We start from the raw sequence: 21,105 nt of genomic DNA on the forward strand, positions 1-21,105 counted from the left end.
AGGCAGGAGAATCGCTTGAACCCGGAAGACGGAGGTTACAGTGAGCCGAGATCGTGTAATTGCACTCCAGCCTGGGTGACAAGAGCAAAACTCAGTCTCAAAAAACCAAAACAACAACAAAAAACAAAACCAAAAAAAAAAAACGCTGGGCACGGCTTTAATCCCAGCACTTTGGGAGGCCAAAGCAGGGGGATCACAAGGTCAGGAGATCAAGACCATCCTGGCCAACATGGTGAAACCCTGTCTCTACTAAAAATACAAAAATTAGCTGGGTGTGGTGGCACAAGCCTGTAATCCCAGCTACTCGGGAGGCTGAGGCTTGAGAATCGCTTGAACCCAGAAGGCGGAGGTTGCAGTGAGCCAAGATCGCGCCGCTGCACTCCAGCCTGGAGACAGAGAGAGACTCCGTCTCAAAAAAAAAAAAAAAAAAACCATTGTGTTTAGGTTGCTCTCTGGATCTTACCCCCCTGCTTCCCCTGATCAAACTATGCCCTCTGTTACCATCCTGAATGTGGAAGCTTTATTAAATCAAATTGTGAAGTATGTTAACCACTGATTTTATCCTTTAGCTTGTATTGCATTTTAATTTCTCAGGCCTAAGTAATTCCATCAACATTCATTTCATGTATGACCGAATAAATAATCCCTCGCAGGCCAAAGCAGCGCCTTTTTTTTTTCTTTCTTTTCTTTTTGTTTCTCTTTTTGAGACAGCTTCACTCTTGTTGCCCAGGCTGGAGTGCAGTCGCGCGATCTCGGCAGGCTGCAACCTCTGCCTTCCAGGTTCAAGCGAATCTCCTGCCTCAGCCTCCTGAGCTGAGACTACAGGCGCGTGCCACCACGCCTGGCTTTTTTTTTTTTTTTGTATTTTTAGTACAGACGGGGTTTCACTGTTTTCCAGGCTGGTCTTGAACTCTTAACCTTGGGTGATCCACCCGCCTTGGCCTCCCAAAGTACTGGGATTACAGGCGAGAGCCACCACACCCGGCTTCAAAGCAGTGACTTTTGATAGTGAGAATCTGGCACGCACAGAACTGAGTGCAGTACTTTCTCAAGCCACAGAAAATGCTCCTTTAGACGGAGTGATGAGGAGACCTCTTTCAGGAAGACTGAAGGAGGAGGAGTCAACTATGGAAAGGACAAAAGCAACAGCACCCTGTGGGAAGAGACACAATCGTCCTACCTAGGAAAACACTGCTTGTTGTCAAGTAACAGAAAGGCCAGTGTGGCAGGAGGAGAGCCAGGGAGCAAGGGAAGGAGGTGTGAGCTGCGGCAGGCTGGGCCGGGCCTTCAGGCCATGGTGAGAAGTTATGAGGATATCAGATGGGCAAAGGGACTTAAGTAAGGGAGTGACCTGATCTGATTTATCTAAGAAAAACATCCCTCGGCTACTGTCTAGAAATGTCAGGAAGACAAGCAAGGGACCAGTTAGGAGGCTACTGCAAGTGTCGGTAAAAGATCATGGCTAGGCCTGAAGATGGGAGGCGGTGGAGAAATCTGTGACAGAATTTGAGATTTTGAAAGTAAAAATAAAAGCACTTAGTGAGTTATCCCTGTTAAATTCTCAGTAGCCAGCCCCTATACTAAAGCTGCCAATGAAGTAGAGTGAAGGCTCTGAAACCTCAAGAAGGGCCTTACTTTCTCAGTTTCACGGAGTTCTGGGCATAGCTCTTAGGAACTACCTGGATTCCTAAACTCTCCAAAAGTACGATTCTGCCCTCATGTTCCTCTCTCCGAGTGAATTTGGGAGTGATTGTTGAAAAATGACTTTCAACAAGAGGACAGCAGTGTTCAGGGTTCCACGATACATCCATGTCTTTTAACATCAATAAATATTTTTAAATTGGTACCTTATTTTGCGCTGCACGAGAGAGAAGGCTTTTGACTAGCAGCATCTCCTAGTCCATCTAAGAAATACTGTATTTACCGTTACTCCAAGTATCCTAGGGCAAAATTCCTTTAGAACAATTCATCTTCCGAAACAGACGGGTTCCCTTTTCACCTATTCAAGTGTTCTGCATTCTAGGGTCCCCTTCCCGCCTTGCAGACAAATGCACTCATTGTGCCACTCCAGTCCCTGGATCCTATGCAGCCAGCATTTCCTGCAAGGAGCGCCGCCTGCCCCAACCCGGATCCAACATTTTGGTTTCTAATGTTCCCTCCCTGTGCAATTAAAACGCTTGAGTTCAGTCACCAAATACGTGACCAGGAACTTTTTCTTGGCGGGGGCTGCGGATATTTAGGGCGACTGTCCAGTAAAGTTCTGAAAAGCAACGAAACCCTGCCGCTTGTGCAAAAGGACCAATCCACCGGGAAACAAGGGAAATGCGCACATTTCCTAAACTTGCCGCTTCTTGGGCACGTTTAGGTTCTTAGAGCCGCGCTTTGGAGCTGCCTCCTCCCGCGGTACAAACCCGCCGCGGTGTTGCCCGAGATGCCGCAGCGCTCGCTCCCGCGTCCGCTGGGCGCGGGGAGGGGGCGAGGCGCGGGCGGCCCAGGGGGGCAAGGCGAACGCAGCGGAGCCTAGGCGGGCCTCCGGGCGGCGACGCTCTGGCCCCAGCCCGCTCGATGGTTTCCGCGCGGCCGCCGGGGCTCGCACGGTCCAGTCGCCAGGGGGCGCGCTGGCCGGCGTCGCGGATCCCCGAGCTGCGCGGCCCGACTCGAGTCCGCCATATTGGATGCCGCAGCCGCTGCTGCCAGCGCTTCCTCCTCTGTCTTCGCCGAACGGGGCTGGTTCCTGCGGCCCGAGCGGCAGGGAGGTGAAACAGGAGCCCGTCGGAGGAAGGGGAAAAAGGGGGTGGAGAGTGTAGGGGACGGGGCTAGAGGGAGGGGGACCGAGACGGAGCGCGGCGGAGAAGAGAAGGCGCCGCGGCCCAGCCCCTCCCCCCCGTCCGCCGCCGACCCGCCCCGGCAGCGCCTCTGTTCCCTAGAACGGCGCTCCCCCCCGCCCTAGCGGCCATGCCGGGGCCGCGCTGCCGCTGAGGGAGCCCTTCCCCGCCAGCGCGTGCCCTTCCACTCCGCCCCGAGGTCGCAGCGGCCCGCTCTCCCGCCAGCGCCCCCTCCTCGCGGCCACGCAGCAGCCCGCGTCTCGCTCTCCCCACCCAGTGCAGTGGCCGCCGCCTCTTCCGCCGCCGGGCTCGGGGCCTCCGCAGCGACAACATGGAGGCCGTGAAGACCTTCAATAGCGAGGTTGGTATGGCAGCCCGGCTCCCCTGCTCCTGCCCGCACCGCCCCCACCCCGTGTCGAGGCCGGGGCCCGGAGGGTGGGCGCGGGCCTGCGGGTTTTTTAAGGGTGGGGTGAGCGGTGGCCTAGCAGTGCCCGTGGGGGAGGGGTGTTTCTCCTCTGGGTGCCCCTCCCCCGGGTCCGGGAGGAGGGTTGGGGGAGGGCCGCCCTGGGACGGAGGGAGGTTCTGGCGTCTCCGGCGCCCTATGGAATGGCTGCGGGCTTGGAGGGAAAGACCCGGTTGGGCCCTCCCCCGGAGACTCCCGACAGGTCCCTCGAGGTCAGTTCCTCCGAGGCCTGGCCCGCCCACCTCCTTCCTGGGCCTTTGAGGATTTAAGTGGACGCTGGACATCACTCTCCAGACCTTCCCGGGTCCTCATTGAGGCTGACACCGATTGGGGGCGGTGGGGGAAATGAACCTACGGGGTGTTGATCTGTGGTCACGTTACACGTAGTGTTTATAATTGAGACATTGTTGACTAGGTAACCTGCCAGCTAGGGACTTGAGCTAATTGGATGATTTGTAGACAGGCAAAGGTTATTCTGCGGTATCTTCTATTTTTACTCCCTCCTCTTCTAATCCATCACGACATAAAGACAAATGGTAGGGAGAGATCTGTGCATCGAGAGATGGAAGATTCTGGGGGAAACATTTCTCGCTGGCTCATTCACGTGTCAAACGAGATTTTAAAAAGCATATTCCAGTTTTCACAGTGTAGTTGAGTTTACTAGTCTGGAAGAAGACAGGTTTTGGTAAGATGTATTCAGTTTCTTTTTAAACTCTGACTTCAATATGCCTTAATGTAAACATTAAACATAGCAAGTACACATCTGCACAGTCAGCATTAGTACCCCTACCCGTAAGCCTTAGAAAGTGTAATTATGGCCGGGAACAGTGGCTCACGGCTGTAATCCCAGCACTTTGGGAGGCCGAGGCAGGCCAGTCACAAGGTCAGGAGTTCAAGACCAGCCTGGCTAACATGGTGAAACCCTGTCTCTACTAAAAACAAAAAATTAGCTGGGCGTAGTGGCGGGCGCCTGTAATCCCAGTTACTTAGGAGGCTGAGGCAGGAGAATCGCTTGAACCTGGGAGGCGGAGGTTGCAGTGAGCCCAGATCGGCGCCACTGCAATCCAGCCCGGTGACAGAGTGAGACTCTGTCTACAAAGCAAAAAAAAAAAAGAAGAAAAGAAAAAATGTAATTATGCTGCTAACTAAATTAGCATAAATTTTACGAACTCTTGAAATGTTAATACTTTATTAAATACTATGATTGTTAAAGAGTATCTGTAATATTTACGTCTTAAAATACTAGGCTTTTTGTTGTGGCGGCCCATATAGGACAGTACTTTTAAATGCCGTTGCATAATTTTATGTTGTTTCAATTTCTTTAAAAAGAAAAACAGTATTTGGAAATCTTAGCAGAGAGGCTAAACGGTAGATAATATTTGGGCTATTTTAGAAAACGGTGATATATAACTTTTTTTAGAAAGCATTTTCTTTTTTAATACTACATTTTTTATTTTTAATATTGATAAATTAGAGCAATACACTTGGGAATCTTCTTCTTTTTTTTTTTTTTTTTTGAGGTGGAGTCTCGCTCTTGTTACCCACGCTAGAGTGGCACCATCTCAGCTCACTGTAGCCTCCACCTCCCAGTTTCAAGCGATTCTCCTGCCTCAGCCTCCCGAGTAGCTGCGATTACAGGCGTGCATCACCACGCTCGACTAATTTTTGTATTTTTGGTAGAGACAGGGTTTCACCATATTGGCCAGGCTGTCCTCAAATTCCTGACCTCAAGTGATCGGCCCGCCTCGTCCTCCCCAAGTGCTGGGATTATGGGCGTGAGCCACCGTGCCTGGAGTTTCAGTTTTTTCATAGCTATCTTTCTTTTTTTGAGAAGGAGTCTCATTCTGTCACCCAGGCTGGAGTGCACTGGTGTGATCTTGGCTCACCGCAGCATTTGCCTCCCGGGCCCAAGGGGTCCTCCTCTCACCTCAGCCCCCCAAGTAGCTGAGATTACAGGCCAGAGCCACCACGCCCACCGATTTTATTTTTTATAGAGAGGAGGACTTCTTATGTTGCCCAGGATGGTCTTGAACTCCTGGGCCCAAGCGATCCTTTCACCTTGGCTTCCCAAAGTGCTGGGATGACAGATGTGAGCCACCACGCCTGGGGTGTTACTATTTTATTTTTTTGTTGCCATCATTGGATTTAATTCCTCCCGCCACCCCCCTCCCCCCACACACTTTGATGGGTGTCTGTCTTTGCGGGGGTTCCTAATAATGTGGTCCTCCCCCTCAAAGGGCCATCCAAGACATTTTTTTTTTTTTGAGACGGAGTTTTGCTCTTGTTGCCCAGGCTAGAGTGCAATGGTGAGATCTTGGCCCCTGAAGCCTCCACCTCCTGGGTTCAAGCGATTCTCCTGCTTCAGCCTCCGGAGTAGCTGGGATTACAGGCGCCCGCCGCCATGCCCAGCCAATTTTTTGTGTTTTTAGTAGAGATGAGGTTTCATCTTGTTGGCCAGGCCGGTCTTGAACTCCTGACCTCAGGTCATGTACCCGCCTCGGCCTCCCAAAGTGCTGGGATTACAGGCATGAGCCACAGTGCCCGGCCCATCCATGACGTTTTAAACAGTAGCTCCCAAATATTAGATGTGAACAAGTGTTTAGTGCACTGTGGTTGGTCACAGTAGGGAAGAAATGTTAATGCCAGTTTTTTGTTTTAATATTAATTAAGGATAAGAAGGCCTAACATTTACATGTTTAGATAGGTGTTTCACCTGTTTTCTCATTTTACAGGAACTTGAGGTTTGTGGTAGTCCCGTTTTAGTGTATGTAGCACTCTCCCCTTTCCCTTTATGGATTTCAAAGAACTTAAGTCTTGTAACTTCCTTATTTATTTATATGGTCTAGTTTCACCATGTTTCAAAGTGGGGTTAGCTTAAAAATAGCAGTACGGAGTCAGAGAGTTGAGGAAGGGAAATATATTTGAAGAAGATTCAGAAAAATACTTTTTTTTTTTTGTTTAAACACAAACACAATACATAATACTGTTTTTTATTTTGAATGCAGTTTCTGTGAATGTTGTAATATTTGCTAATGTGTAGTAAACATTTTGTTATTGCAAATAAGCATATGCTGAGAAATAGTTCAATAATGATTGTTTTCCATTAAATTATGTGTTACAAATTACAAAAATTAAAAAGGAATTCTAGTTAACAGGATTAGGAGAAAAGGATGTTTTCGATGCTTATAGTCAATTTGGCTTTTAAAGGTGTTTATCTTTGGGCTTAATCCACCACAACTTTCTCTGCTAAATTTAAAGGTATCTTTGAAACATTGAATTATTCCATTTGCTTTGTAAGGAATCAAAATTTAGCTCTTAAGAATAATCAGGAATGTTTGTCAATAAGATATTTTGATAGTTCACCTTAAAATATTTAAAATAGGCTGGGCTCCATGGGTCATGCCTGTAATCCCAGCACTTTGGGAGGCCAAGGCGGGCAGATGACTTGAGCTCAGGAGTTCCACACTAGCCTGGCCAGCATGGCGAAACCCCTATCTCTACAAAACAACAACAACACAAATTAGCTGGTCATGGTGGCACATGCCTGTAGTCCCAACTTGGGTGAAGGGGTGTAAAGGAGGGGGCAGGTGCTGAGGTGGGAGGATCTCATGAGCCAGGAACGTGGAGGCTGCACTGAGCTACACCACCACACTACACTCTGGCCCAGGCAACAGTGCAACCCTGAATCAAAAATACTGAGACAGGTACTTGCTGTCGGCAGGTCACCACGCCGGGCTAATTGTTTGTTTTGTTTTGTTTTGTTTTGTTTGTAGAGACAGGATTTTGCCATGTTGCCCCGGCTGGTCTTGAACTCCTGAGCTCAGGTGGTCTGCCCACCTCCCCTCCCAAAGTGCTGGGATTACAGGCCTAAGCCATGGTGCTTGCCCCAAATTAAATGTTTAAAATATGAAATACTTACCTTTTATGGCTTGCTAAGGCTCAGGTTTTTCCAGACTGAATTTTATCACCCCCATGTTTTAATTTTGTGGAGATCATTGGTTTGAAAACAGGAAGATGCCAGAGACTTTAGGAATATAGATTTTTGTGAGTTGTGGGTGTGTGTCTGTAGTCCTAGCTACTTGGAAGGCTGAGGTGGGAGGATCTGTTGAGCTCAGGAGTTCGAGGCTGCAGAGTGCAATTACTGCACCTGTGAATAGCCACTGCACTCTAGCCTGGGCAACAGTGTGAGACTTTGCTCCAAAAAAAAAAAAAAGAAAAAGAAAACCCTGATAATATAGATTTTTAATCTGCAAACTGTGGATGAGTTTCAGCTATGAAAATCCCAGACTTTATGCAAGGCATGTATGAGTTGTTTTTGTCATGTCTACCCACCCTACCATAATTTCTCAAAGAAATTGACCTTTCACTTCTGTGTTAAAAATTAGTGTGTCAGAAGATCCTTTAATTGTGCAGGAATTATATGGTAAATTTCTCTTTTTTTTTTTTTTTTTTTTTTGAGACGGAGTCTCACTCTGTCCCCCTTGCTGGAGTGCAGTGGCCGGATCTCAGCTCACTGCAAGCTCCGCCTCCCGGGTTCAGGCCATTCTCCTGCCTCAGCCTCCCGAGTAGCTGGGACTACAGGCGCCCGCCACCTCGCCCGGCTAGTTTTTTTGTATTTTTTTAGTAGAGACGGGGTTTCACTGTGTTAGACAGGATGGTCTCGATCTCTTGACCTTGTGATCCACCCGTCTCGGCCTCCCAAAGTGCTGGGATTACAGGCTTGAGCCACCGCGCCCGGCCAAGGTAAATTTCTCTTATCACAAGTTAAATGATATTTAGGCTCAAGAATTTATTTTTTTTAAGTGCCCCCTGTGCTCATTTTGTGGGAAAAAAATAATTTCTATTTAAACATCATCCCTGTGATGAAAGTTTAATCCCATGACCACTACTTTCAATTCTTTTTTTTTTTTTGAGACAGAGTTTTGCTCTGTCGCCCAGGCTGGAGCGCAGTGGCCAGATCTCGGCTCACTGCAAGCTCCGCCTCCCGGGTTTACGCCATTCTCCTGCCTCAGCCTCCCGAGTAGCTGGGACTACAGGCGCCCGCCACCTCGCCCGGCTAGTTTTTTGTATTTTTTAGTAGAGACGGGGTTTCACTGTGTTAGCCAGGATGGTCTCGATCTCCTGACCTCGTGATCCGCCCGTCTCGGCCTCCCAAAGTGCTGGGATTACAGGCTTGAGCCACCGCGCCCGGCCTACTTTCAATTCTGAAATGATGAAAGACTGAAGTTCAGGTTAGAATACAGGATTTCCTCAGAGTCAGTGGGTGAGCAGTTAACCGTAAGAGAATTACCAGAGCAAGCTATTGCAGTTGCTGCTGCTCTAAGATGGTGGCACTTGTAATGATTTAGCATTTCTTCCTAGTGAAAAGGGTCGCAGATTGAACTGCCTAAATCTGTGGATTACTTTGGGACTGCATTGATTGCTGGAATGCAGCAGTTTTATGTGAGCTGCATATCTATACTCAGTATTTAAGAATGATCACTGTTTGGAGGTCATTCTGGTAGGATCTTGTTCTATTTTTTTGTTTCCTTTTTTGTTTCTTTGAAAAGGGGTCGTGAGACAGTGGCAAGTGCACGACCCATTCTTTACTTTAGTTCGAGAGGGCATTTTAAAACATAGCAGATTGTTGTTGTTGTTTAAGACTGAGTCTCTCTTGCCCAGGCTAGAGAGTGCAAGGACAGGATCATAGCTTACTGTAACCTTGAACTCCTGGGCTCAAGTGATCTTCCTGCTTCAGCCTCCTAAGTAACCAGGACTACAGGCATGCGCCACTATGCACACCTAATTTTTAAATTTTTTGTAGGGATGAGTGGGGGGTGTCAATATGTTGTCCAGGCTGTTCTTGAACTCCCGGCCTTTAATGATCCTGCTGCGTTGACCTCCCAAAGTACTGGGATTACAGGGGTGGGCCACTGTCCTGGCCAGATTCTTTTAAATTTTAAGTACTTCAAACAAACAAACACAGTCCCTTTACCATTAATCACACCTCAAAAAAGTTAACAGTTAATCTTTAACATAATGAAATACCAGTCAGTGATCTATTTTTTTCAGGTCCTTTGTATTGCTAGTGTATTACAATGTAGCCTTTCCCCCATGATCTATTTCTCTTGCTGCTCTGAATAGGCTAAGTGGGAAGATGTAGGACCAGATATGTAGGTTTGAGATATGTCAGAAGAGTAATTTCAGTTTAATTTCTGGATTTACCTTAGTTCATAAATTTAGAGGATTCTGTTACCTTTAATTGTCTTTAGGATACCTAAATTCTTAGTATTTTTTGTCTTTGGGATCCTTTCGGATAGATTAATCTTTAAACTATTCCAGGATGCAGGCTTTCCAGAATCAATTTAATATCCACTACATTTTTCTGTTCTATAAAGTGAACTTCCATCTCCGTTTTATTTTACTTCCAATTTTGTATTCAGTGTGGGTATTTTGTCTAACTACAGGACTTTTTGTAATTTCACCAACATCTGGTAGTAGACATGGGTTAGAAGAGAAAAGTAGAAAAGGTAGAGGGCATAATACAAATGTGAAATTTGTTTTTAGTTTGTATATTTTTCCTTTGTCGACAGTTCGGGATAGGGAATTTATGGGAAGCAGCTATAAAACACTGCGTTTGTCTTTTATTTTCATCTACCAGGGAATCTGTCTCTGCTTTTCCTTTCCTATTATCATTTTCTAGTGGGAGTTCTGGTTAATTCTGTCAGTCAGGCTGTATTTTTTTCTTTTTACCTTGTGAAAGTCCTTTAAAGATGTAGCATACTTAGTGTTATAAAGGAAGGAAATCTTTCACTAACCCCTTTCTGCTCATATGAGAACCCAAGATCTAAATATCTTGGGAACTATTGATATTTTGGGCTGGATAATTGTTTGCTTGGGGAGCAGTCTTATGCATTCCAGGATGTTTACAGCATCCCTGGCTTCTATGCATTGGATACCACTAGCACCCTCCACAATTACGACAGCCAAAAATGTTTCCAGACGTTGCTAAATGTTTCTTGCGGGGCATGGTTACCCTGGTTCAGAATGACTGATTTAGGTCTCCTGTTAAACTGTCTTAAAACACTGTGCTTTTTCTTCCAGTGATCATAGCAATTTTAAGTAATTTTAGTAGTCTTTACCACTAGACGATAAGCTCTATGAGGACAGTGACTGTATTTCCTTTGTTTCATGTCCTTGGTTCATAGCACGGTATCCTAATACACAGTATATATGTAAAGTAAAGATTTTTTTTTTTTGAGACTGGGCCTTGCTCTGTCATCCAGTTTCGAGAGCAGTGGTGCCATCAGGGCTCACTGCAACCTCTGCCTCTCTGCCTCAAGCATTTCTCCCACCTCAGCCTCCTGAGTAGCTGGGACCACAGGCATTCACCTCCATGCCTGGGTAATTTTTGTGTTTTGAATAGAGATGGGGTCTTGCCATGTTGCCCAGGCTGGTAGGCGGGTATAGAACTGGTCTCAAGAGATCCACCCACCTTGACCTCTCAAAGTGCTGGAATTACAGGTGTGTGCCACCGTGCCCGGCCGCTAAGTAAAGATTTCTTGAATGAATGGATGCAATCCTAGGTAGCTAAATGACCTTGGCTACGGTAGTTAACATTTCTGAACATCTGGTTATTACTTTGGGGAGGAGAATTGGGGAGGGGAGTAGTCCATTGAAGATTCCAGTTAGTTTAGATCCATTGTGAGTTTTATGTTGTCTAGTAATTATGTTATTTTCATGTCTGATTTTGCTCTGTTTTTCTGTTTGAAATGACATATAGAAGTTTGTTTCTTACATTAAAAATAGAATACAAGGATAATTGAAACTGATAACGGTTTTGAGAGACTGCATGATTTGAGAGTGTTAAATACACATCATTAAATATAAAAAAATTTTGGGCACGATGGAAATGCATGTTTCATGGAGTTCAGTTATTTCATTCTAGACTAGCATGGAGTTTGTTACAGTAATTTTGATTAACATTTAGGGGACTTTATAGCCCCAGTGTCCTAAAGAGTCATATTCTGTGATCATTTGCTTGCTGTTTTTTTGAGACGGAGTCTCGCTTCTTCGCCCAGGCTGGAGTGCAGAGGCGTAATCTCGGTTCACTGCAACCTCCGCCTCCTGGGTTCAAGCAATTCTCCTGCCTTAGCCTCCCCACTAGCTGGAATTACAGGCATGTGCCACCACACCCGGCTAATTTTTGTATTTTTAGTAGAGCCGGGGTTTCACCATGTTGACCAGGCTGATCTCGAACTCCTGACCTCAAGTGATCCACCCGCCTCGGCGAACCAAAGTGCTGGGATTACAGGTGTGAGCCACCGCGCCTGGCCCGTTTGCTTCTTTTTCAGAAGGGGTATAGGTGGCTTAGAATTAGTGATAATATTACTACTTGTATGTACAATTTCAGATACCTGTTTCTAAGGCCAGTTATGCTGTTTTGGACAACTTCTAACTCATATGGTGTGAAAGAATGTAATCAACCTTGACCTTGAACACTGGCTGAGCTCCTGAACTTTTAAGTGAGCTCATTTTGTCTGGTTTTGTTTTCTCAACATCTTTCTCTACTCCTCTCTCTCAGGATTGTGCCTCTACTCCTGCTTGTACAGACTGCTTTTCCAGCAGCATGGACACAAGAAGCATAGTAAGATGATGATAACCCACATAAGGCAGGCCCTTTGGAATATGTTAGGTTTCAATTGGTAGTGGAATAGTATATTTGATTATATGGTTAGTACTTGGGAAGCAGAATGAAGTTTGTCACTTAGAATAGATTGGTAGTCTTAAAAGAGAGCGTCTAGGGAATAAGTTGAATTGCTTCACAAAAAATAGGTTAATTGGAGAAAAAAGTTTTATGCTCAATAGTGAGCATAAGTCATGTGTAAACTTTTGTTGTGTTTACTTGTATTCTGCTCCATGTGATTTTACAAAAGAAATAGAACTATTTGAATTGCAGACCTCTTAATTTAGTAATGTACCTCTTAAAGAATTTCTTTGAACTATAAAATGACAGATTATTGACGTATATGCTATAGGAATAAACAAAGACTAAATCGAAATTTTGATTTTCTAATTATAGAGGCAGCAGATTGTGGTAGAGGTACTATTGGTTATGAGAAATAAATGCTGATGAGAACTGTTTTTATAGCTTGTGATTTCTTACCTAAATGGATTCTGTCTCATATTTGATGGTAAACATGATGCATTTGCTGCTTCTGATTTTGATTATATGCATTTGTTTCGTCTTTCTAATTTTGTTTTATAAGAGTTTCTGATACAGCCATCCTTTAAACTTAAGGAATGCTATGTAAATGTATTAAAATACCTACTATAGGTCAGGAAAAATCTCAGGAACTTTGACATTTATTTATTTAGTCAGAATGGGTACTAGGTTGCTCATGTTCTCTAAAGACAGTTTTGACTATTAAGTTGATGTATGCCAAATTTGTTTTTAAAATAATTCTGCAACTTAATGTAATTTATATTGATTGACTTGAAAGACCTAGGATTTCATTCTTTAATTTGTTTATGCATGTAACTAATATTTAATGAACATGTATTGTGGCCTAGGGATTTTTTTCCATCTCCTGGGTTATAGTGGCAAACCAGACAAGCAGAAATCATGCCCTTTTGGAGCCTGTGTTGTTGTGATCCTTTTCCTTTTGTCTTGTTACCAGTTTGTGTATTGAACTTGCTGCAGAGCTGGAGAGGCTGTGCAGGCACTACTGACTCCAGCATTGCTTCTTTGCTAAGGACTATGTTGGTTGCAGCCTGATCTGTTCTTAGCATTTTCCTCTTAGAGTCCAGATTGCCTGTCCACTGCTCAGAATAGAGACTGAGCAGGTAGACTTAGTTAAATGATTTTTCAAACAATGGGAAAATATGATTAGTTACATTAAGTTTTATACAAAATTGTCTGTTATATATGTTTTAAAATCTCCATTTGATATTTTGGAATCTTAACTATTTCTTATACAGATTTAAGGATGTTTTGTCAGCGAGAATCATTAGTCTCCACATGCATATGATTTTAAAAAGCAACTATTGTTAAGTGGAGACCAAAGCCTTATGAATTTAGAAGAACAAACTAATAAGTATTTTCATTTTTTTTTTTTTTTGAGACGGAGTTTTGCTCTGCCGCCCAGGCTGGAGTGCAGTGGCCAGATCTCGGCTCACTGCAAGCTCCACATCCCGGGTTCACGCCATTCTCCTGCCTCAGCCTCCCGAGTATCTGGGACTACAGGCGCCCGCCACCTCGCCCGGCTAGTTTTTTGTATTTTTTAGTAGAGACGGGGTTTCACCGTGTCAGCCAGGATGGTCTCGATCTCCTGACCTCATGATCCGCCCGTCTCGGCCTCCCAAAGTGCTGGGATTACAGGCTTGAGCCACCGCGCCCGGCCTAAGTATTTTCATTTTTAAAGCAAACGTTTAAGTATCTGAGAAAATTGATGTCCCTTTTATAAATATTTTCTGAATTTGATGTGATTCCTCAGGGTTCATTTGAGTAGCTTATCAAAGAAAGAATACTTTGCCATGTACTTTAGTGTGTAGAACTTGGGAAATAATATAACGATTTCTATACAGTGATCACTGTCTCAGAGGTTGACCAAGTCCTAGTTAATGGCTTTCTTTGATGTAGCAATGTTTTTGATACCATAAAGTTTTATGGTCAAGAAAAAATAAGCATAAGTGTTTGAATTTATTGAAATATTTTAAATATATGAGTAAAATCCTCTGGAGTAAAAAAAAAAAAAATTTAATCTTTTTTGCCCTTTGAGTTTTGAATAAGTAATTTTGTTTTTTACAAATCAAAACATGATGTAGCAAATGTCTAGTTTCTGTAACAACTGCTCACTATGATAACAAAAATCTGTCTTACATATTTATGAAGTACTTTTAATTTGCCAAACATTTGTTAGAAGTTACCACTTTGCTGGGCACAGTGGCTCATGCCTGTAATCCCAGCAGTTTGGGAGGCCAAGGTGGGTAGATTACGAGGTCAGGAGTTTGAGACCAGCCTGGCCAACATGTTGAAACCCCGTCTCTACTAAAAATGTAAAAATTAGCCAGGTGTGGTGGTGTGCACCTGTAATCCCAGCTAGTCAGGAGGCTGAGGCAGGAGAATTTCTTGAACCAGGGAGGGAGAGGTTGCAGTGAGCTGAGATCACGTCACTGCACTCCAGCCTGGGCGACAGAGCAAGACTCTGGCTGGGTGGGGGCTGGGGGAGGGAAGTAAACCACTTTTTCAAAACATCTCATGTACACAAGTATGTGTGCCTACTGTATACTTACAAAAATTAAAAAGAAAAAAAGGTAGATATTAGAAAAAAGTGATCCACTTTATAATATGCAGTGTTTTATACTCTGCGCTCTTTTCTGCAGCCATTATCATGTTTCCGTGGATCTTTAGTTTAACTCTGTGATAATGGTTAGATAGGGGTTATCCCATTTTACAGATAAGGAAACTGAGGCCGAACAGTTGTGATTTTTCCAAGGAAATGCAATTCTGTAAGCATTAGAGCAGGGATTAGAAGGACCTAGTTCTCAATCCTTGGTGCTAGATGTAAAGGAGAACCATCATTCAATTTTTCATAGGTTTTTTTGGTTGGTGGTTTTGTTTTTACTGGTGTAATGTCCAAATACAAATTTATTTTCTCATTTTTAATTTTTATGACTTCACATTCATAGAAAAATAGTAAGAATGATGAAGAAGTTTTGTGTATACTTCATCCAGATTTCTCTACCTCCTGTAGCCATATTTGCTTTTTCTCTCTCTTCACATGCAAATGAAAATATTTCTTTTCTGAACATTTTGAGAGTAAATTCCAATTCATGGTACCCCTTACCTCTAAATAACTCTGTGTATATTTTAAAAACAAGCACATTTTATTTAACTGTAGTACAATGATCAAAATCAAGAAATTAACTTTGATACAGTACTGTTGTCTGTAGATCATATTCAGGTTTCAGTAATCATACCAGTAATGTCCTTACTGGAGTAAATTCTACATCACACCTTAACGTTCTCTTGTCTTAGTCTCCCTTAATGTGAATTGATTGGTTACTCCTCTTTTCTTGTATGACCTTTGAGATGATATTTGATAAAAATAGGCCAGTATTTTTAGAATTGCTTTAATATTGATTTGCTGCTGCTTCATGATTAGGTTTGGGTTCTATATTTTTGGCAGGAACACTCCAGGAGTAATATTGTATTCCTCTCAGTGTACGATATCAGGAATCATGTTATCCATGTATTCCATTAATAGGGATGTTGAGCTTTTGTTTATTATTATTTTTTAAAGAGACAGGGATCTTGCTCTCTTGGTCAGGTTTGAGTGCAGTGCTGTGATCATGGCTCACTGCAGCCTTGAACTTTTGGGCTTAAGCAGTCCTTTGACCTCAACCTTCTGAGTAGCTGGGACTACAGGTGCACACCAACATGCCTGCCTAATTTTTTAGATTTTTAGTAGAGAGGAGGTCTGGCTATGTTGCTCAGGCTGGGGTGCTAATTTTTATCTGTAGGTTTCCCTACTGTATAGTTACTGTTTCCTTTGTAACTATTAATAGTATCTTCTGGGGAGATACTTAGATGCAAATATCTTGCTACTCGTCAAATTTTTACCATTTGTTTTAGCATCTTCTCTGTTCTTAAATGAATCAGAACTAATGGTGATTGCCCAGTGGTGGTTTTCTGAGTCTATCATTTTTGTATTTATTAGTTTGCATTCTCTACAAGCTTTCCTATTTATATATGTAGGTGTATATTATATTAGTATGAACTCATGTTTTTTTTTTTTTTTTTTTTTTTTACGACAGAGTCTCACTCTGTCACCTGGGTTAGAGTGCAGTGGCATGATCTCAGCTCAGTGCAGCCTCCACGTCCCAGGTTCAAGTGATTCTTGTGCCTCAGCCTCCTGACTAGCTGGGGCTACAGGCACACAACACCATGCCTGGCTAATTTTTGTATTTTTAGTAGAGTCCAGGTTTTGCCATGTTGACCAGACTGATCTTGAACTCCTGGCCTCAAGTGATCTGCCTCGGCCTCCCAAAGTGCTGGGATTACAGGCGTGAGCCACCGCACCCAGCTAAACTCATGCATTTTTTTATTATTAGTTGAGTTATCTTTATACTTTGATTGTCTCAGTTTTGACTAGGCAAGCTGGCTCCTTTGTCCTTTAGACAAGTACTCGTTATTTTTTGAGTTGTCTTATTCTCTAGTGTAATAAAATACTCCCGCCCCAGCCTGGGAATCAGCCATTTCTCTAGTTTCTTTTAGTTTATGTATATCTATCACTAGATAGAACTGTAAATTTTATATATATGTACATACATTCTTTCTCATCTGTTTTGTATCTGTTTATCTAAAAAGCCATGAATTCATCATCATATCTTCAATTCCAGTCAAATAACAGTAGGGTTCATTCTAGCTTTCCTTCTTTCCAAATCTGTAATTTCTCTCTTTGACAGCAAGAAACCTGGCTTTTGTTATCTACAATATATTTACTTATTATTTGTTCATTCCTGAAATACATAGAAAGTAGTTTCAGAATTGCTAAAGCCTATATCTGAAAACAAACCTATTAATTAGAGTTTAATATTTGTTTGTAATTCATTTTTTGTTTTTGCCTAAGGTTATGTAGTTAAAATACTATGTACAAACATTACTTGGTTAGTTTTTTCCCCCACTTAAAGTGGTTTTGCTATTAATTTGAAATACAGTTAGGTTCAAGTTTTTCTGTTTGTATTCCATTTTGACGTTTTTCCTCTTTTCATCCTTGTCCTTGTTTGCTATTTTTTTTAGTATGTGAAACATTAAAGATAAATTAACTTTAATCATTTACTTTTTCCTAGCTTCAATGTCATAACTACTTACGCTCTGATAAAAAACCAAAACAGCAAAGCATTTATTTAACGTTCTTAAGATAACATTCTGAATTTCAGGGGCTTAGATCTGGAGAAGGATTTAGGTAAGAGATCCAATAGTGCAGATTCTACTGATGGGTGAAAGAAAGTATATATTTAGAGAAAATTTATTCTTTTATGAGTGGAATCTCCAGTCCAGGGGGCAGCAAAATTTGTCTGTAGAGCATTAGTAAATATCTTAGGTGTTGTGGGCCTCTTTGTATATTCTTTGTCTTTTACAAAGCTTAAAATAGAGAACCGTCGGCTGAGTGTGGTGGTTTAGGCCTGTAATCCTACCACTTTGGGAGGCTGAGGCAGTCTGATCGCTTGAGCTTGAGCTTAGGAGTTCCAGACCAGCCTGGGCAATATTGTGAAACAGTATGTCTCTACAAAAAATATTAATACAAAAACATTAGCTAGGCATGGTAATCCATGTCTGTAGTCCTAGCTACTTGGGAGGATTACTTAATCCAGGGAGGTGGAGGTTGCAGTGAGTTGAGATTGTGCCAGTTTACTCCAGCGTGGGTGACAGAGCAAGACCCTGTCTCAAAACAAAAAAAAACCCCCATATATATATATATATATATATATATATATATGCCATCCTTAGTTTGAGGGCCTACCAAAACAGGCCAAAGGCTGTACTTTGCTGGGCCCAGCAGTAAACTTAGAAACTTGAGAACTTGGTTAATAACATGCTACTTGTAAACGAGAATTATAATTGAGCATAACAGTATAGCTCATAAAGGCCTTATAGTGCTTATCTTAAATCAAAAACAGAGCAAAACCACTTGAAAAGCTGCCTGATGGAAATATTCAACACTTTTTTTTTGCATTGACCACGTGCAGATACTATTTTAGGCACTAGGATTCAACAGTGTACAAAACAGACCAAATGAAAAACCAAAACAAGCCTCTGCCTTCGTGGAGTTTACATTCATTTGTGTCTGTGTGTCTGTGTGTCTGTGTACGTGTACTAGAAATGTATGTTTCTTGTTTTTCCTCATTTAGTGCCATTTTATTTACTGAAAGTTGTTTACATTTTAATTGCAGAGAGGATTCTTGTTGCGAAAGTTGATTTAAAAAATTCAGCAAAGGGGGCAACATTTTAAAAGGTTAGCTCATTGCTTTCCATCCTTCCTTTTTTGTGAAGTGTAATATTTATTTGAAACTGATTCTTAGTCATTATGATTTCAACGTGTTACTGCGCTAACTCACTAAAGGAAGACAATAAAATAAAACTGCACTAATTGGCACAAACAACCCATACCTAATTTAGTGATAAGTACATGTGCATTATAGACCTTTTAAAAAATATTACATACATGAAAAGGCTTTAATTAACAAATAATAACGAGAATGATTACTATCCAACATTGAGAGCCGCTGTGGATATAGTTGCTTATGTTATTTTCTTAAAATAGGGACAAAGTTTACTAATAGGACTAGTATTTATTTACTAAATGTTAATAAAAGCTCAAGAACTGTTTACAGATTATCCATCTTGCCTCTGGCTGAATATCAGCACCTTTGAATAAAAATTGTCAAGATGAATTTTTACCATGTTACTTTTTTTTTTTTCTGAAATGATTTCTATGAGTGGTTTTTAAATTAGCCTTTGTAAGGATAATTAATATCTTTTTTTTTTAACATCAAGAAATAAGGTTTCAATTTTTATAGTAATTTTTGTTGAACAAGAAATTCCAAATTCTTATTCTCATTTTATGAGACAACTCAGAAGTTTTTAGAAGCCTGTCTCTGTTTTGATGGTAATTTCAAGAATGAAAGTTGTGAGCAACTTAGCCAAAGAGTAGTAAAATCCTAAAGGAGTTGGTTAGAGGCTGCAGCATCATTGTGCAAAATTCCCTAATCAGTACTTTGATTTATTTGCAAAAGCAAAGAATTAGATGTCTCAGTCCCCTTAGAGCTGTAACAGTTTATTAATTCCAAATAATCCTATGGGTGAAGGCCTATGAATAAAATCTCTTTTTTTTGAGACAGAGTTTAGCTCTGTTGCCCAGGCTGGAGTGCAGTGGCTCCATCTTGGCTCACTGCAACCTCTGCCTCCTGGGTTCAAGCGATTCTCCTGGCTCAGCCTCCTGAGTAGCTGGGATTACAGGCATGTGCCACCGTGCCTGGCTAATTTTGTATTTTTAGTAGAGATGAGGTTTCTTCTGGTTGATCAGGCTGGCCTCGAACTCCTGACCTCAGCAATCTGCCCGCCTCAGCCTCCCGAAGTGCTGGGATTACAGGCATGAGCCACTGCACCCAGCCTAAAAGCTCTTGTTTTAGTAGTCCTATAGAATTGTTGATGTTTTCATTTTAATTACAAAACAGTTTTCAAATTGCTGTAATACAATAAGAGCCTACAAAGGTTTTAATAGTAGTAGCATCTGGTGGTTGGAAAGAGTGCATGGAAAGTTGCTGGTGGTTTGAGCTTTGTTACTTACTTGCCATCTGTCAGCCAGTTCGCAAGGTAGTCCGCAACATTGTATACCTACACACCCTTTTCCTCAGAAAGCTCTTTCTGATGGGATGGGACTGGGAATATGATGAAAAGTAATGTGATGAGCATTGTGATATGAAGAGTAATGGTGTCACCTATGTATATGTTGTGTACGTTCTACTGTGTACACTGATGTATACAGTAGAAAGGGTGCAGGCATTGTGTGCAAAACATAGAAGCTCATATTCAAGGAAATTGCAACTTTGGGTAGGGCATAGGGTAGGGAGAAGTGATTGGAGAATTAAGCCTGGGTTTTCTGATGAAGGGCCTTTATATAGCATGCATAGGATCACCTTCTAAATCAAAAGGGAATTGAGAGTCTGACGGGCTTTAAATGAAAGCACAAGTTTTAAATTTGTTTTAGAAAAATTATTAGCATCTTTGTGGAGCAGGGAGGGGCAATGGCGGGATGAGTTTGGGATAGGAAGGTTAAATTAGTCTAGAGAAGATGAGGGGCTCAACTAAAGTAATACTAATAGGGAGAAGAAGGGATGACTGCAATAGAGTTTAGTAATAACAGGAAGATGGATATGAGGAAGATGGGTGTTGCCAAGGCTTTTGTTTAAGTGACTAGGTTGATTTAAGGGTATGATACCAGTCACTAAGATGGCCAAATCAGGGAGAGAAAGAAGATTGAGGAGAAAGATAATTTGGGGGGGATAGGGTAGATGGGAGATTTTTCTTTTTTTTAATATCCCACCAAGAATAAAAGAAAGTTCCTCACTATGGAAAGAAGCTTAAAATCACCTTTATCTCAACCACCCAAAGACTATTATGGTTACTGTTTTGTTAGGTACAGTAGTTTGTGCATCTTGAATATTTGTTGTCTGTGGAACATCAAGGTGGAGATACCTAGCTAGATATATGGGTTGGGCACCTGGAGAGAACAGGCTAGAAATGAAAATTGAGGGGACAGTATAGTTGTTCAGGGTGATAATATAGGAAAAGAAGAAAATCTAGCCTAGAGGAAAAATCTTGTAGAATCTTTTCATCCTCAGGTTTGTCCTCCCTGCCTCCCTTTCCCCCATCCCTATTATGGTTGGGTTTGTGAGTATAAGACATTTAAAAGCAACTCTGCGTGAAGTATGCTCAATTTTAAATTCTGCCTGTACAACCAGTTGTTCTTGTATGTAATTAAAACTTAAGTAGTAAATTGAATGGCCTGTGAATGAAATTAAGGATTCAAATTTTGTTTAATGAGATTTTATTAGAATTTCTTAACATTAAGGTCACTCGTATTGTGCAGCGTTTTATTTACTCTTAGTTACATAATTCTTTGCTTTACATCTCCTGTAAGCAATTGTGCACATGGAATTGTGCGTTTAAAGACTGTATCATTAGATATAGAACCTATGTTTATTTGGGAAATTCCAGCTAATACAATTTTGGTATTTTTTTGCAAAAAGCTTTATAAATGAATTATTCTT

General features: G+C 42.1%; 1 protein-coding gene across 24 annotated transcripts in view; it reads left to right on the forward strand.

Annotated features, from left to right (window-relative positions):
- Positions 1 to 2,654: 2,654 nt before the first annotated feature.
- Positions 2,655 to 21,105, forward strand: part of SCAF8 (SR-related CTD associated factor 8) — a 228,446-nt gene continuing 209,995 nt past the window's right edge. For 11 of the 24 annotated variants that reach the window (XR_001490106.4, XR_001490104.4, XR_006697355.3 and 8 more), the window contains exons 1-2: positions 2,655 to 3,186; positions 11,852 to 11,914. Coding sequence is in view for 13 of the 24 variants with exons in the window: in XM_015448999.4 (XP_015304485.1) it covers positions 3,157 to 3,186; positions 11,852 to 11,914 (93 nt within the window). In the remaining 11 variants the exon portion in view is untranslated. The remainder of the gene's footprint in view (positions 3,187 to 11,851; positions 11,915 to 21,105) is intronic. The other 13 variants (XR_012433558.1, XR_012433559.1, XR_012433562.1 and 10 more) reach the window with 3 other exon arrangements.

Source organism: Macaca fascicularis, chromosome 4 (genome assembly GCF_037993035.2).
Source record: "Macaca fascicularis isolate 582-1 chromosome 4, T2T-MFA8v1.1".
Lineage (NCBI taxonomy): Eukaryota > Metazoa > Chordata > Mammalia > Primates > Cercopithecidae > Macaca > Macaca fascicularis.